This window comes from Acinonyx jubatus, chromosome B4 (genome assembly GCF_027475565.1).
Source record: "Acinonyx jubatus isolate Ajub_Pintada_27869175 chromosome B4, VMU_Ajub_asm_v1.0, whole genome shotgun sequence".
Lineage (NCBI taxonomy): Eukaryota > Metazoa > Chordata > Mammalia > Carnivora > Felidae > Acinonyx > Acinonyx jubatus.
In genome coordinates this window covers 14,154,057-14,169,741 of record NC_069387.1, presented here as the reverse complement: position 1 = coordinate 14,169,741, position 15,685 = coordinate 14,154,057, and the positions used below count along the sequence as shown (strand labels likewise).

The 15,685-nt window shown below is 43.3% G+C and overlaps 1 protein-coding gene across 1 annotated transcript in view; it reads left to right on the top strand.

Moving 5' to 3' along the window:
• Positions 1-15,685, top strand: part of ITGA8 (integrin subunit alpha 8) — a 186,133-nt gene that overhangs the window by 98,202 nt on the left and 72,246 nt on the right. Inside the window, exons 14-15 of the mRNA XM_027073509.2 lie at positions 11,078-11,123; positions 12,770-12,877. Coding sequence (XP_026929310.1) covers positions 11,078-11,123; positions 12,770-12,877 — 154 coding nt within the window. The remainder of the gene's footprint in view (positions 1-11,077; positions 11,124-12,769; positions 12,878-15,685) is intronic.

Here is a 15,685-nt window from a genome sequence, read left to right as displayed (position 1 = left end):
CCCTCTCTCTCTGCCCCTCCCTGCTTATGTTCTCTCTCTCTCTCTCTCTCTCTCTCTCAAAAACAAATAAACATTAAAAAATTTTTTTAAAGAATGAAGCATGTATCTCCCCTCCCCCTGCCAGAAGCGTAAAGGGATTTTTCCTCTAATATTTACTGTGAGAACCTGGTAGAGACGCAGGAGATAAAACTCACTAAGGTGTACCTCCCCCCACCCCCTAGTGACTGGGCCCCCCCCCCCCAGAGTTTTTAGTCTTCCGAGTCCTCCACACTGGTCTTCCAGCAATTCATCAGCTGCTGGTCAGGTTTCTGCATCCCGGCCCTGGCTCCCAAGGCAGCTGCTGTTCCAGTAGGTGGTTCGCTGTATCCGCCTGTCAGTTTCTCCACTTCTGCACAGCTCTTTGCCCTGTGACGTCACTTCTCTTGTGGCTATCAGAAGAGCTGTTGGTTTTTTCCAATTTGTTCAGCTTTTTTTTTAAATTTTTTTAATGTGTATTTATTTTTGAGAGACAGAGCGTGAGGCGGGGAGGGGCAGAGAGAGGGGGAGACACAGAATCCGAAGCAGGCTCCAGGCTCTGAGCTGTCAGCACAGAGCCTGATGCGGGGCTCGAACTCAGAACCGTGAAATCATGACCTGGGCCAAAGTCCGACGCCTAACCGACCGAGCCACCCAGGCGCACCCAGTTTATTCAGCTTTTGACTTGTTGTTAGGATGGAGTAGTGACTTCCAAGCTTCATCTGTGCCTTACCAGAAAGGGGAGAAGCTGGCTTCTTTATGAAACCCAGGGCAACAGTAAATATGACAGGATATCACTTATACTTGATCTTACTTGTAGAGATATAGCTAATAAAAACTTGATGCCTTGCCACGGTTCCTGTTATGGGCGGGGGGGGGGGGGCAGGATGTGGAGGAGCAGGAGGAAGCTCTCCCAGACTTAGAACCTCTGCATTATTTCTGACCTCCCACTGCATGTTCTTTCTGCAAGTCATTTTTGATTTATTAATATGTGATTTAAAAGCCATATTTCAGAGTCATTCACTTGAAGCATCCCTTCTGTCTTTATGCACCCTGGACATTTTCCCGGGAGTTCACTTCCCACTTACGAACTCGGTTCAAAAGTCACTTCCTTAAGAAGTCTTCCCTGACTGTTGACTTTCTCTAAGAACACTTATCTCCGATTGGAAGTACACATGTGTGCGATTATTTGATAAATATCTATTTCACCCACTACGCTGGACCCTGTATTAGGTGAGGGCGAGCACTGGTTTGGATTTGCTCACTGTGGAGTCTCTTATGCCCAAGGCAGTGGCTGACACGAAAAGGCACCTAGTAAATATGTGTTCAGTGAATGAATGAGTGAATCACTCAATCAATCAATCAGTTTTCTCATAGCCACACACCTTGGCACACACACTATTGCCCTGACCATTACCTTCCATCTCCAGTTAGATCCAGTAAACGATTTTATTCCTGTGCGGAAGGAGAATAGAAATGTACACAGAGATGATGAGCCCCTTTAAAATAAACCTTGACATCCTCTCCTGGGATCACGGCAAGCCTGATTCAAGTGGTGCCCTCATCCTTGACAAGCAGAACCCTTGACCCTAGTTCTGTATTTGCTGGACATTTGACTACCACTTGCTGTTCAAACTGCTAAGCCAGGAGAACCAGTAGCCAGCATGATAGAAACCTCAGCAAACTGGAGTCAGGGTCATTATCACCTCTGTAGCCTGGGACATACCACCTACACGTCTCCTAACCTTGGCTTCTCCGCCCCTCAAGACTGTCGTGAAGACAGTTTGCAAACTGTGAAGGCCTCTACGTAGTCGATTGTTGTTATTTCTTAACACACTCACCAAACAGAGGTGGGAGGGATGGGGATCTAGCTCTAAGGCAGAGATCCAGGATGGCTCTTTGAGCCAGACCTACGCCTTTGCCTTAAGGTGATGACTTAGGTAACTTGTGCCTAAAGCCTCCTAACAAGAAAGGGATGAGAAATTTTCAAAATAACTAACACGAGCAAAATCCTTCTCAGTACCTTCTCTTTGCCAACATTGCTCATGTGATGCTCCTCTTTCTATGTGGCCATCATTTTATATTTCCTTCCTGACATTTTCCCATGGTGACATTACTAATAGCTGGTTTCCTAAAAACTATCAACGCTGAGGGAAATTCACGAGAGCACGAAGGTACAACAGAAAGCTCAGGGTCTGGCCAGCCCTCAAGCTAAATGGTGAAGTAGGTGAAGCTCACTGGGAGGATGTTCAGCCCTTCTCATCCCCCTCTTCCTTTTCTTTCTGCCCCCAATCACTCCTCCACACCAGCTACAGAAACATACACTCTTTCCTTTCCTCAAATGTGTGGTGGGGAAGGAGCTAACACTCTCATTCTTATCAGGATATAAGTGACCTGGGGAAGTGGGTCACACCCAGGAACTCTGACTTAGAGGGCACTGGCCTGCCTTTTTAACAAGTCCCCTCAGAGAGATGGCTGACAGACTACAGGTGCCTCACGGGCAAGCAATGTGTCTTCTTGCCCTCCGCTGAATCTTTGGTAGCGAGGACAGGACTGGGCTCGTGGCAGGTGTTCAATAGCAAGTCTGAATGAGGGAACCACTGCATAAATGTTCTCTTCTTCCCCTCCTACTTCCCTTGCAACTCTATAAATGTGTATCTTTGTGTATCAGTTTGCTATGGCTGCCATTACAATGTACTACCTGCTAGGGGACTCAAACTGTAGCAATCTATTTCCTGGTGGTTCTGGAGACTACAAGTCCAAGATCAAGGTGTAGGTAGGGTTCATTTCTTCTGACGCCTCTCTCCTTGGCTTTTAGATGGCCGTCTTCTCTCTGTGTCCTCACATGGTCTGCCCTCTCGGTGTGCCTGTGCCCAAATTTTCTTATAGGACACCAGACAGATTAGAATAGGGCCCACCCTCGTGACCTCATATCAATTTAATTACTTCTTTAAAGACCCAAAAAAAGTCACACTCTGAGGTACTGGGGGTTAGGACTACAACATGTAAACTCTAACAATTAGCGAACTTATAAAGCCTCACAAGGTCTGGATCCTAGACTTTTATCTATCAGGCTGCATGTGGGGCAAGTGCCTTGTGAGATACCACGCTCTTCTGGAGACTATGAAATCACTCCCAATAGGCAGCCACTTATAAATGGGACTGGTCCTAAAGAAACAGACTTTTCTCCAAGACTTTTAGCAACTGACTGGACGGCACACATATTGTTAACGTGGCCACACCAGGGATAAAGTGAAATGCCTTTGATTTGGTGACAGAACGCAACAAGTAAAACATCAAGCAACAGCGGAGGGAAAAAGGTGATCCTCGCCGCCCCAAGAAGCCAGTAATGTTTGGAAAACTGTTTTCATAAGACAGACTCATCATTTGATATTTCACTCTTATTTTTTTTGTAGGACTCTTTTTTGAAAAAAGGAAAATAAACTCTCCGTAAATTAGAATGTTGCAACCTAATACTGCATTCCAGCTCATAAATGTTTTTGTCCAGAGTTCATTTGGAAGCATTTCAGACAGATTGTTAGGATTATTACTTTCTGGGATAAAACCAAGCAATTTTTTTTTCAGGCATTTCTTCCTCAACTCATAACCTCCCCTCTCAGTAATATTTTGCATGTTGCAATAAAAAAGCAAGGAAGAAAGGCAGCCTCTGTCTATTTTTAGATTAACACATTTGCCAAACTCGAGGAGACTTATCTTAATGCCTGCTTCCCGCAGACATGAGCTGTTTCTCTAGTGCTAAATGCTGAAGCCAATTTCATAACCTATTTACAAGTCAACATTGCCATATTTACTCGCCACCTTTGACCCCGTCATTTTATACATCATCTGTAATCCCACCGTTTCTCTGAATGGCGTCCTTGTAGGAAAATGAGGAGAGCCTGGGCGGGGCCGGGTATAGAACTCTATTGGACAACCTCCATTCGTCTTGGGGACACTTGCATGCTGTGGGGAGGGCTTAGCAGAGATGGAGCCTGGACAATGAGGACAGTGAGGAGAAGGGCCTGGAGGGGATGTCGGGAACTGTGAGCATCACTTAATGCTACGACAATAGCCAGAAGTCTTTGAACGAAGAGCTCAGGCAGCTGAGTGATGGAGGTAAGCAAGTCGCAGGCCTGAGTCTGGGTAAGTCAGGAAGAAAGGCAGAAACTTGCCGTCCCAGAGTGAGGGCAAGGGGAGATAGAAACTCTATAGAAGCAAGGCTGAATGACAGGCAAGGGAGAGGCCTGGACAGTAAAACAGAGCATGGGAGGCACAGTCATGGGACCCCAACCAACTCTACAGAGCTCGTGGCTTTCTCGAACCACGAGAACGTTGAAGATTTTGCCAGACACCCGTCAGAGAACAGTGACTTGCCCAGAGCCATTAGGAAACCAGTGGCAAGATGAACTGGAGTCTAGAATTCCCAATTTTTTACCTTCCGCTCAGTGATTTTCCACTTGAATTAAAACACTGCTTTATAAGGGAGATTCAAGGATGTGAGAGAGATTCAACAAGACAATTTACAAATCAAAACCAAAATCCTGTATATGCATGTTTAGAGTGATCTTCCCCACACGGGAAACAACTCAAGTGTCCCCTAGACGGGGATGGCCAAACTCCGGGCCACCCACACAGTGGAATCCTGCTCAGCAATAAAAAGGAATGGACTCATGACACAGCATGGTGGGTGTCTCTCGTAGGCACCAAGCTGAGTCAAAGAAGCCACACCCAGAAGGCTACACACTGTGCGTTTCCATTTCTCTGACATTCTGGAAAACAGATTAGTGGATGCTGGGGCTTCAGGTGGGGTGGGTGTGATGACAGGCAGCATGGGCGACATTGTAGGATAATGGAACAGTTCTATGCCTTGATTATGGTGGTAGTTATATGGCTGGATGCATTTATCAAAGCTCTTGGAACACGATTGCTTAGAAAGGAGGCAATTACTCTAGGAAAAATATACCTTAATTTGAAAAAAAATTAAAGAGAGAAAAAATGGCCTGTAGATGTGCTGCTGGGATGCAATATGGTAGAACAGGAAATGGATCAGCTCTGCAGCCAGACTGCCTGCGTTTAAAACTTGACCTTGTCATGTACTGTATTCAGCTTCTCTGTATCTCATTTTCCTCATTTCGAAATGGCAATAATTAAAGGATGCATCTCTTGGAGTTATTGCAGCAAAAGAATTTGTATCTTTAAAGTGTTTATACGGATGCCTGAATGCTCAGTCAGTTAAGCACCCGACCTCGGCTCAGGTCATGATTTTGCGGTTCATGTGTTCAAGCCCCACATCGGGCTGTGTGCTGACAGCTCAGAGCCTGAAGCCTGCTTCGGATTCTGTGTCTCCCTCTCTCTCTCTGCCCCTCCCCTGCTCACAGTCTGTCTGTCTCTCTCTCTCTCAGAAATGAACATTAAAAAAAATTTTTTTAATAATAAATAGTTTATAAAGTTAGCATATGTCTGACAAATCTCTGCACAATTGTCCAATATATCCTCAGGATATATATATATATATATATATATATATTCCTGGATGTGCAAATGCTGGGTCAAAAGTTTGCATTGTCACAGCCCTCTGCAAACTACCTCCCAAGAAAATCGTGCCCGTTTACCCTCCCTCCCACAGACAGCATGACTTCAGTCCTTTGCTCTCCACCCATCACTGCCTGATACTAACCTTTCATATCTTCCAATCAAAAGGTCAGAGTGATACCTCATTGTCCCTTTCCTTTGGATGCCTTTGCTGACGAATGAGGCTGAACATTTTTATAGATTTGTTGGTTATAGCTGTTTATCTTTATGTGCATTGCCTCTTTACTGTCTTTTTACTAGAATATTTATAGCTTTATTATTCATTTCTATGGGTGTAGTATGAATTGGGGTTAATAATAACTACTATGTATTTTTCACTCCATGCCAGACATTCTTGTAAGCATTGAAAAATACTCACATTTGATCAAGCATATACATTGTAAACATCTTCTCCTGTTTCTTTTGACCTTGCTTCCATTTTTTTTGCAAAAGAATTTACACTTTCAAATTCCTTTGTGATTCCCACATTGTTTTGGTCACGTTTGAGGAAGCCTTCTCTCTTGAGTAATTGTAATCTTTTTATACAACTATTGGTTGTATGTTCCCATATTTCTCAATTGTCTGGAAGTTATCATTTTTTAAGTTTGTTTATTAATTTTGGGGGGCGGGGACGAGAGAGAAAGAGTAGGGGAGGGGCAGAGAGAGGGAGAGAGAGAATCCCAAGCAGGCTCTGCACTGTGGGCACAGAGCTGGACGCGGGGCTTGAACCCACAAAGTGTGAGATCATGACCTGAGCTGATACCAAGAGTCCGACACTTAACTGACTGAGCCACCCAGGCTCCCCCCCTCCTTTTTTTTTTAAGTTAATTTATTTATTTTGAGACAGATGGAGAGAAAGTTTGTTTGGAAGCTCTTTATGGCAATTCTCATTGTGCAGAATTATTCTAAAATAGTAAATGCTTCTTAATTCCAAAACATAAAAAGAGTGGTCTGATGGCATTTTTGTAAGCATTGGTACATTCTTCAACAAGATGAGTGTGGGAAGGAAAAGTGAGAAGGTGGCTGGTAAGAGGCTCACATCTTGTGAAATGGCGGCACTTGGATGGCCAAGAGGACTTCTACTAAAGGATTCTGGGTGATCCTTTAACACAGCAGGGTCACTCCTCTTCCTGCTGTCTGCCCTCCCACCGACTCCCCTCTTTTCCCCCTAGGAAGTTTCCACTCCCTCCTGCCCACCTACATCCATACTCAAAACCAAGCTGATGTTTTCACGTAGAACGTCTTCCACCTCTAAAATTTCCTTCCAAGTACCACTTTAGAAGTTTGGCTCTTTTCTTCTTCCTCATTTAATAATCATAATTGCGGAGAAATAAAATACAAACCGGAGGTGTAATACATCTCCTACGACCTCACATTTTTAGGGTTATTTTTTCTTGCCAACTGATCCTGCATTCATGCTAATGTCCCCCTTCTTGTATCCTTAAAAGTACTCAGCTGTTTCATCAAAAGCCAAAAGGAAAATAAACTATGTTTCTCAGGCAATGTGAGGTGATAACAAAGGACTCCAGCATTTTGGGAACAGTTTTGGATTAAGGGGAAAGAACCAATTTTAGTTGCCAGCTGTTTCTTCAAGAAAAAAAAAAATGGCTGTGTCTCTATATAAAGAAAGGCAAAATTTTTAATTTGTTTTCAGAATCTGCCTCTAAGAAGTTTCTAGAAGAAAGGAGAATATACATCAGATAATAGTATAAGACCTGTTATCTCAAAGGGAGGAAGTTATGAATCCAAGTGTCAGTACTCAAATTACTTTTTCTTCCAATTATCCTTTAAATTCCTAAGCATGATGGGATTACACAGGGTTAAAAAAAATTATGTGTTCACATATATATGCATATATATATATATACATAATATACACCCACATGTATATCTGTATGGACATATATGTGTGTATATACATACATATGTGTGTACATATATACACAAACATCAATATATGTATGTATATATAAGGATAATATGGGCATGTGTGTGTATATATACATATACACATATGTGGAAACTGCATAGTACTTTTTAAAACAAATCCCATATTTTGAAAGGACAAATTGGTTAGGAAAAAAATTGGAAGATCAGGTCTTCCCCCTACAGAGATCCCAGAATTTTAAGGTCCGGAGCTAAATGTTTCCAGCCTTTTCCAGCAGGCACAATACCAAGATGGTGTCTCCAAAGGCAAACATACTTTCCTGGTAGATAACTGCTTTCTTGGTCTCTGAATAACTGTGGCCACATTCTCCTGAAGAAAATTGTGGCCTATTTTGCCCATTACTTTATTTTTCCAGGGTAGTAAAATTCCCACCCTGAGGCACAGGAATGAATCAAAGTTCCTAAAGGAAAAGGCCTCTTGTTCATTACTGTCAGGACGGTGTTTCTCACCTTCTTGTCTACAGCGATGATCTAGTCATGATGCAGCTTCTGTACCGCTTTCTGGAATTTTCTAGAATCTGGCTGGGGCTTCTGTGTGTGTGTGCGTGCGTGTGCATGCGCACCTATACAAAACCCTAGCAGAACTTAACCGTTGTTTTCCATTAGCTCGTCTGTTGCACTTCTTCATCTCTCTTATCTTTAGTATGTTATCTCATTATTACTTATTCTCCTAGTTCAAGCATTCATAAAGCCCCCGTTCCCAATCTGGCCCTGTACCTGGTGCTGTGCATCCCAACATTATTTCTATCTTCATTTATTTCAACCTGAACCATCCCATGAAGTACTTGTCATGTGCAAGCCTGGAGAAAGATTCTTGCCTTGGAAGAGCTTCTAGTCTTATTTTCTTTGCCATTTCTGGACAGTCCGTTCCTAAAACCCATCTTTTATAAAATGTCTAATCTTGGCATATTGATATTTAACCTTGTTTGGAGCCAAAAACAAAGCACACAATTCCTCTTGAGTCATTTTTCATAGAACTCTCATCTGGTGTCATTTCAACAAATAGGGATCACCCTGAGGACCGTGTGGCCCACACTTGTCTGAATACTGGAGTCTGTATTTTCAAATCAGTAACTCTTTTTCCTCTGAATAGCAGAAATGCACGGATTTGCTAGAAAAGAAGAAGGGAACAGAAAAAAAATATATGTGAAAATACTTGAAAAAGTTGAAATTCTGATAAAATTTTTAAAATTGGTAGACTCAAACTTTGGTTTCTGGCTTTCAAAGACTTGGATCCTTGGAAAAGGCTATTTTATTCCATGAGCCACAGTTGTCAAATGGTCTTTTTTCCTTTAAAATTTTTTTTTCTAATGTCTATTTATTTTTGAGAGAGCGAGGGAGGAGCAGAGAGAGGGGGACACCGAATCTGAAGCAGGCTCCAGGCTGTGAGCTGTCAGCACAGAGCCCGACACAGGGCTCGAACTCACGAACTGAAAGATCATGACCTGAGCCGAAGTCGGACACCTACCCGACTGAGCCACCCAGGCGCCCCCAAATTGTCTTTTTTCTTTTAATCTGTGTCTTTTAATCTCACAAATACAGAATCCTTTAAAACGACCTTCATTCACCTTTCTGAACATTAGCATGCACACTTTTTTAGATGCGGAGGTTTTGGAGTCTCGAGCCTATTATCTGAATCAGATTCTGTGGCTATAAAACACGAGGCATTTTGACTGTGGTTTTAACCTTGAAGATGTCGGAGTCCATTTCTTTCTTTTTTTTTTTTTTTTGAAAAACCAACATTTTCACAAGAATTATTGTTGTCTTAGGTTGGGTTCTTCCAGCACTGACCTTTAAGACAAGGATTGGAAAGCAAGCAGTTTATGTGAGAAGTGGTTCCAAGAAACGTTGCTAAGGCAGGAGGGAAGAGGGCCGTGGGAAGGGAGAACACCATAAAGATGCTTACGAAGCAGGTTGATTCGGTGGACAGCGGGAGCTGGGGACATGTGGGAGACAGGGCAAAAGATGCCTCAGAGTTATCCCACTGGAGGGGTGAGGAAGTGGGTGTCCCCAGCTATCATCGGCATCCATCCATCATTAGCTGAGGGCTCAGGCCAGGGCACTTCCGTCCTCCAAGGGGAATCATCCCTGTTCACAGCCCCATGTTGCTCCTACATTCAGGAAAGGTGAGTGTCTACAAATCATTTTCCTGCAAAGTCCGTTAAACCCATTTAATTCCATGATCGGTTTTCCATATGGACCGGCCAGATACGTTCCCCTCCTTCTCTGTGTGTGTGTGTGTGTGTGTGTGTGTGTGTGTGTGTGTGTGTGTTTTCATTTCTGTTCTGCTAGGATTAACCACTTATAGTCTCAACTATTGCAAGTTTCCTTCTGTGGCGATTATTTCTACCAGGTCCAGTTTGCTCACATCTGCATCAAAATTTTGCTCCTCAGATTCAGCTACTGTCATTTTTATTTTTGTTTGGTTGCCATCTACTAAGGATAACCATGATACATTAGACTTAGAAGCGCACACTGCTTTACCTGTGTATTAGCCGATCACTGGGATCAGTGTGAACATTACCCCTCAGACCACCTAAGCTTGTTCTATTACTCAGCACTGCCGTAGACCAGCCCCAGTGAATTCATAGTTTCACCTTTTTTTTTAAATTTTTTTTTAACGTTTATTTATTTTTGAGACAGAGAGAGACAGAGCATGAACAGGGGAGGGGCAGAGAGAGAGGGAGACACAAAACCGGAAGCAGGCTCCAGGCTCTGAGCCATCAGCCCAGAGCCCGACGCGGGGCTCGAACTCACGAACCGCGAGATCATGACCTGAGCCGAAGTCGGACACTTAACCGACTGAGCCACCCAGGTGCCCCCATAGTTTTGCCTTCTTAAGCCTCAATTTACTCACCTGCAAAACTGTGCTGATAATTATAGAGACTTCCTAACTTTTCGCAAGGAATCATTAAGGTCAACCCTTCAGAAGAATTCCTGGCCTAGAGGAAGTGTTCAGCACGTGCTACTTATTATTACCAACGTTATTGTCATTTAAGATCGTGATAATGACACATCGGTTACTTCACAAACTACTAATCGCTTTGCCAAGAGGATACTCACTATCCACTCTATTCCTAAAGAGCGAATGGTTGTGTCAACCTGACAGTCAACATGTATCGCTTCATGGGTTATAGTACCTGCCTCACAGGTGCTGGAAGGAATGGGAAAACAATGTGTGTCACAAGCCTGGTACATACAGGCACTAAGCACCAGTTTTTTCCCCTTTTGCTTTCCTTCACACGTAGGTCTTAAGTCCAGAGGATGGGAGAAAGGGTGTTATGATGGATTTCTAAAGCACTTCGAGGAAGTTGGCCTTCCTAAGTCCAGAAGGGTACTGGTCTGTGTGTCCTCCTGGGTTACAGTGATGTTCCAGCATCCTTTCCAGAATGTCTTCAGGACAGTGCAGTTTGCCGCTCTCATTTGATGAGCTTCACTCTCTACCATCAGCATTTTGGGGTGCTAAATATGCTCTTTATGATTATGAGCTGAGATTGTTTCTGTAAAGTGTGTGCATGTGTTTTGAGTTTTTGTCTTTTTTTAGATTTGATTGTGGGTGCCTTCGGAACAGGAAAAGTAGCTGTTTACAGGTACGTGCTTTGCAGTATGCAAGTGTTCTTTCCATTGTTTCTTTTTGCCTTAGAGAGTACATCCCAACTATTTATTTTGGAGAACATGTAGATGCTCTTTTTAAAGTTTGGAGGAATTTTTGCTCTCAATTGCTTTCCTTCATCTGTCTTTTTTTGTTTGTTTATTTTTGAGAGAAAGAGAGAGAGATAGAGCGTGGGAGAAGCAGAGAGAAGGAGACACAGAATCCGAAGCAGGTTCCAGGCTCTGAACTGTCAGCACAGAGCCCGACACGGGGCTCGAACTCACGAACCCTGAAATCATGACCTGAGCCCAAGTCGGACGCTCAGCTGACTGAGCCACCGGGCGCTCCTCATCTCTCTGTCTTTTTATTCTCATACCTTATGACCAGACTTCCAGCCCCTACTCACATAATGTTAAATTAAGATTTGAATCTTAGGAGAACTTCTAAAACGATACGCTATGTTTGAATTTTTCTCTTTGCTTTGAAAACACATTGAAAGGTGCTTATAGAGGAGGGCTACCTGTGAGGAAAGATTACTATTTACCTGCCTCGCAGGCTGACGCCTGGCCGCCAGGCTTCTCCCTCCCTCCCTGTCTTTCCTCATAGGTATTTGCCCCAGTGGTTGTCTAACTCTGGGCATGTCTTACTCGGTCTTACTATCTTGCTTTTTCAAGGCCTGGAGCTAACACAATATTAAAAACAAAATTATGTAACAAAGTAGAGGTAAGGAGTGTAGGGTAAACTCCCGGTGGGGCCCATTGTGATAATCATGAACACACACTGTCCCAAGGCACGGCCCTCCCTCCTGTCAAAGGAAAACTTACCCAGCGCGACATCATTTCTTGTTGTCATCTGGGGACTTGGCTCTTAGCTCTCGAATCTCGGAGCCCAGGTTCGAAACTTGCCCTGTCCCCTCCCCTAATGAGTTACTTGCGTCTCTGGTTAGCCTCACCTGGGTGGGTGGAACTCCATTTGCTCTTACATTCCTCCCTCTCCTCAAATTTGGCCGAGCATTAGAACCACCTGGAGAGTTTGTTTAACATTCCCATGACTGGCCCTGACCCCCTGAGGAGTTGATGCACTTCATCTGTGGTGGGGCCTGGACATATTACCTGTTTGGAAACTCCTGGAATGCTTATATTGTGCAGTCAGGATCGACAGCCACTGCTCTGCGTGAAGTCCAGAATGATCTTGTCAACCCACCCTTATGAGTTTAGCTAAATCTGCAAAGCTTGCATAGAACATTATCAATTAAAATAAAACACCATCAGCCCGTAAGATGAGAGAATTTGCAAAACTCAAGTACTTACAGGCACGAGTGAATGCAGAATGATGCATTGGCTCCGATAGGAATAGAGCAGATTCCAGAGAGGCAGTGCATGGCGATAGCACCAAATACCCTGAGCCCCCTCCATAAACAAAGCGAGTCTGTGAACACAGTTTTGCTTGATGGGGCCCATAGCATCCTTCATTTGGAGTCATGAGCGACGACATGTGTTTTAAGGTAATTAGTTAAGTCTGGAGCCCACCTGTTCATGCAGTGAGGCAAATTCTTGGCCTGAAGGCTGGGAACGTTGGCAGTGGTCCCTAGAAGTGCAGTGTTGCTCATGTGGCTCATGGAAACCTCTTGTTTTCTCCCTGCAGAGCAAGGCCAGTCGTGACTGTGGATGCCCAGCTTTTGCTGCACCCGATGATCATCAATCTGGAAAATAAAACATGCCAGATTCCGGAGTCTGTGTCACCTGTGGCCTGGTGAGTTAGTCCGCCGCTTCTCAAACTCCGCTGTGGATTCAAATCACCCAGGCATCTCGGGAAATGCAACTCCTGGGGTGCGGCCTGAGACTTTGAATTTCTGAAAAGCTCCAGTCAGATGTTGATGCCGTGGGTCTGCGCACCCAATCTGAGTGGCAAAGAGTTCGTCTTTCTGAATGGACGAAGAAAATGTGATGTGTATACATACATACACATTCCTACTGTATACACATATGTGATATATTGCTACATGTACAAAATTACAATATACGGATATATATATACACACACAATAGATTATTACACAACTGTAAAAAAGGATGAGATCTTGCCATTGGAGACGATATGAATGGGCCTAGAGGGTAATTAAGTCAGGCTGAGAAAGACAAATAGCACGTGATTCCACTCGTAAATGGAATCTTTACAAGAAATGAACAAGGAAACAAAAAGCAGAATCAGAACTATAAATCCAGAGAACGACCCGATGGTCGCCAGAGGGGAAGGGGGTGGGGGTGTTGGACAAAAGGGGTGAAAGGGAGATGGCAATACAAGCCCCCGGTTACGGAACGAGTAAGTCACAGGAATGCAAGCATAGCATAAGGAACACAGTCAACGATATTGACCGTGAGAGCCGTGTAATGGGACACATGGTAGCTCTACCCTGGTGAGCATAACGTATAAACTTGTCAAATCACGAAATCCTGTACCTGAAACTAATGTAACATTGTGTGGCAGTGATGCTCAAGAAATGTTTTTTTAAGATAACGATATTCAGAGAGATTGGAGATGTAAGTAAGTATGATGAGGAGAATGGAGGCAATATTTCCCAGCATGGGAGAAGAAAGGTACAAACACAGAAAGGAGGGAATTTAGAATATTTCTTGTGGTGCTAAGCTGGAATGGGAGGCCTGAATGCGAACTCATGTTTTTCAACATATAGGGATAGAAATAAATACAGATAGAGAAAAAAAGAGAAGGATCTATGACATAATGCTGATCTTTTGTTGTTAACCTATCACCTGAAGGCTACTTCCCCAGTCTACAGGCTCCAGGTGAAAGGAGAAACATAAAAACATTTGGGAAAATTCCCAGTGTAACAAATCTTGGTGATCTCTTTTGGATTCTTTGCATGCTGAAATAAATATTAACCGCACTGCAAATAGAGAAAATACCTTGACTCTCACATATGTGTATGCTTATGGAGACCCCTTTCCAGACATATATGTCTCTCTCTTTTAGTCAGGCTTTAGTGAAACTACTCAGTTTCCTGGGCTGAAACACACGTCAGTTTCGTGATTTAGCGCGCGCAATTTGACAGGAGGTAAACATTATAAAAATAGTGATTTTCCTGCTCTAAACTCTGTGGCTGTGGATGTGATCGCATTACCAGGAATAGCAGTAAAATTACGGTTCCTTTGGTGGGCCATAGGAGAACACAACTTACGTGGCTTCTGGACGTGTTCCTTCTCAATCTTGCCGGGCATCTGAAGGAAGTACAAATGGAATTCAGTTGTAACACGGCCTAGGAACATGTCACTTTGTTTCTCAGTATGTAGGTCCTCAAGGGTCAGAGGTCTGTCTTCATTGGGTAATGCCAACAGGGCATAGCCTCTGAAAAATCAACAAATACTTGGGAGTGTTTGAGATTTGCCCTCATTTTCCAGAAGGTGTGGTCGAACTCAGACAGTATGTTCAGTTCCTGAGAATTGTTAGAGGCACAACAAACCAGTGTTGACTCAGAGAACTTCTTTCCAGCCAGTTTCAGCATGTTGTTGATGGCCTTTTGACAGGAGTTCATACCAGAGTCAAAGCCATCGTGGGTGGAGGGTGGGGAGTGAGGGGGACCCTGAACAAGTCTTTGAAGAATGTCCTTTGCTGGGCAAAGGACTCTGTGAGGCATGCCCTCTCCTTTGCCAGTTTTTGGACAGGGCGGGGAAGTGCCCTGAGCACATTTTCAAAGGGTTTAAAACCATAAAATATTATAATGAAAACCTGATCTGAGAAAATATGTGAAAGAGTCAGCATCTATCCTTACCCTGGCGTGATTAACTGAAATGTTCTGTGGGAGCTACTCGGGCAAGAGTGTTAAGTCTTCAGTTCCCCAAAGAGTCTGGTGTTCCCCGGTTCATGGCTCAGTGGACCCTAGGCTGGATTCTTTGAAGTATCTGCGTGTGGCACACTTTGATATAAAGTGTTGTTTTGAACTACATCATTTTCTTTTAAAGGATTTTTAGGTGTTTTGTTTTGTTTTGTTTTTAAATAAGAGACGTGTGGGTGGCTCAGTCAGTCCAACTCTTGGTTTCCTGGCTCAGGTCATGATCTCAGCGTTCGTAGGTTCGAGCCCCTGCATCAGGTTCCACGTGGTGCCTGCTTGGGATTCTTTCTTTTCCCCTCTTCCTTTACCCTGTTCATGCTGGCGTGTGCCCTCTCACTCTCTCTCTCTCCCTCTCTCTCTCTCTCTCTCTCTCTCAAAATCAAGAAATAAACTTAAAAATAAACAAATAAATAAAATATAAGTATTTTTAACAGAGATGGGGTCTGTTTGGTTTTATGGAAAGGGTATTACTTTATTATATTTATTATATATTTATTATACATATATGCTTATATATATTATTTATTATGTGAAAGAACATATTTCTTTTCATGAGCCATTTTCCTTATTGCACTACCTCATATTAAGGTAAAATGCAATTTGTTATGTGGGAAAATGCATAGTATATGTCTTTATAATTATTTATTTCATCCTATTGCATGCATTCTCTGCAAAACATTTCATTTTCACATGCAAAAATTTGGAATTAATGG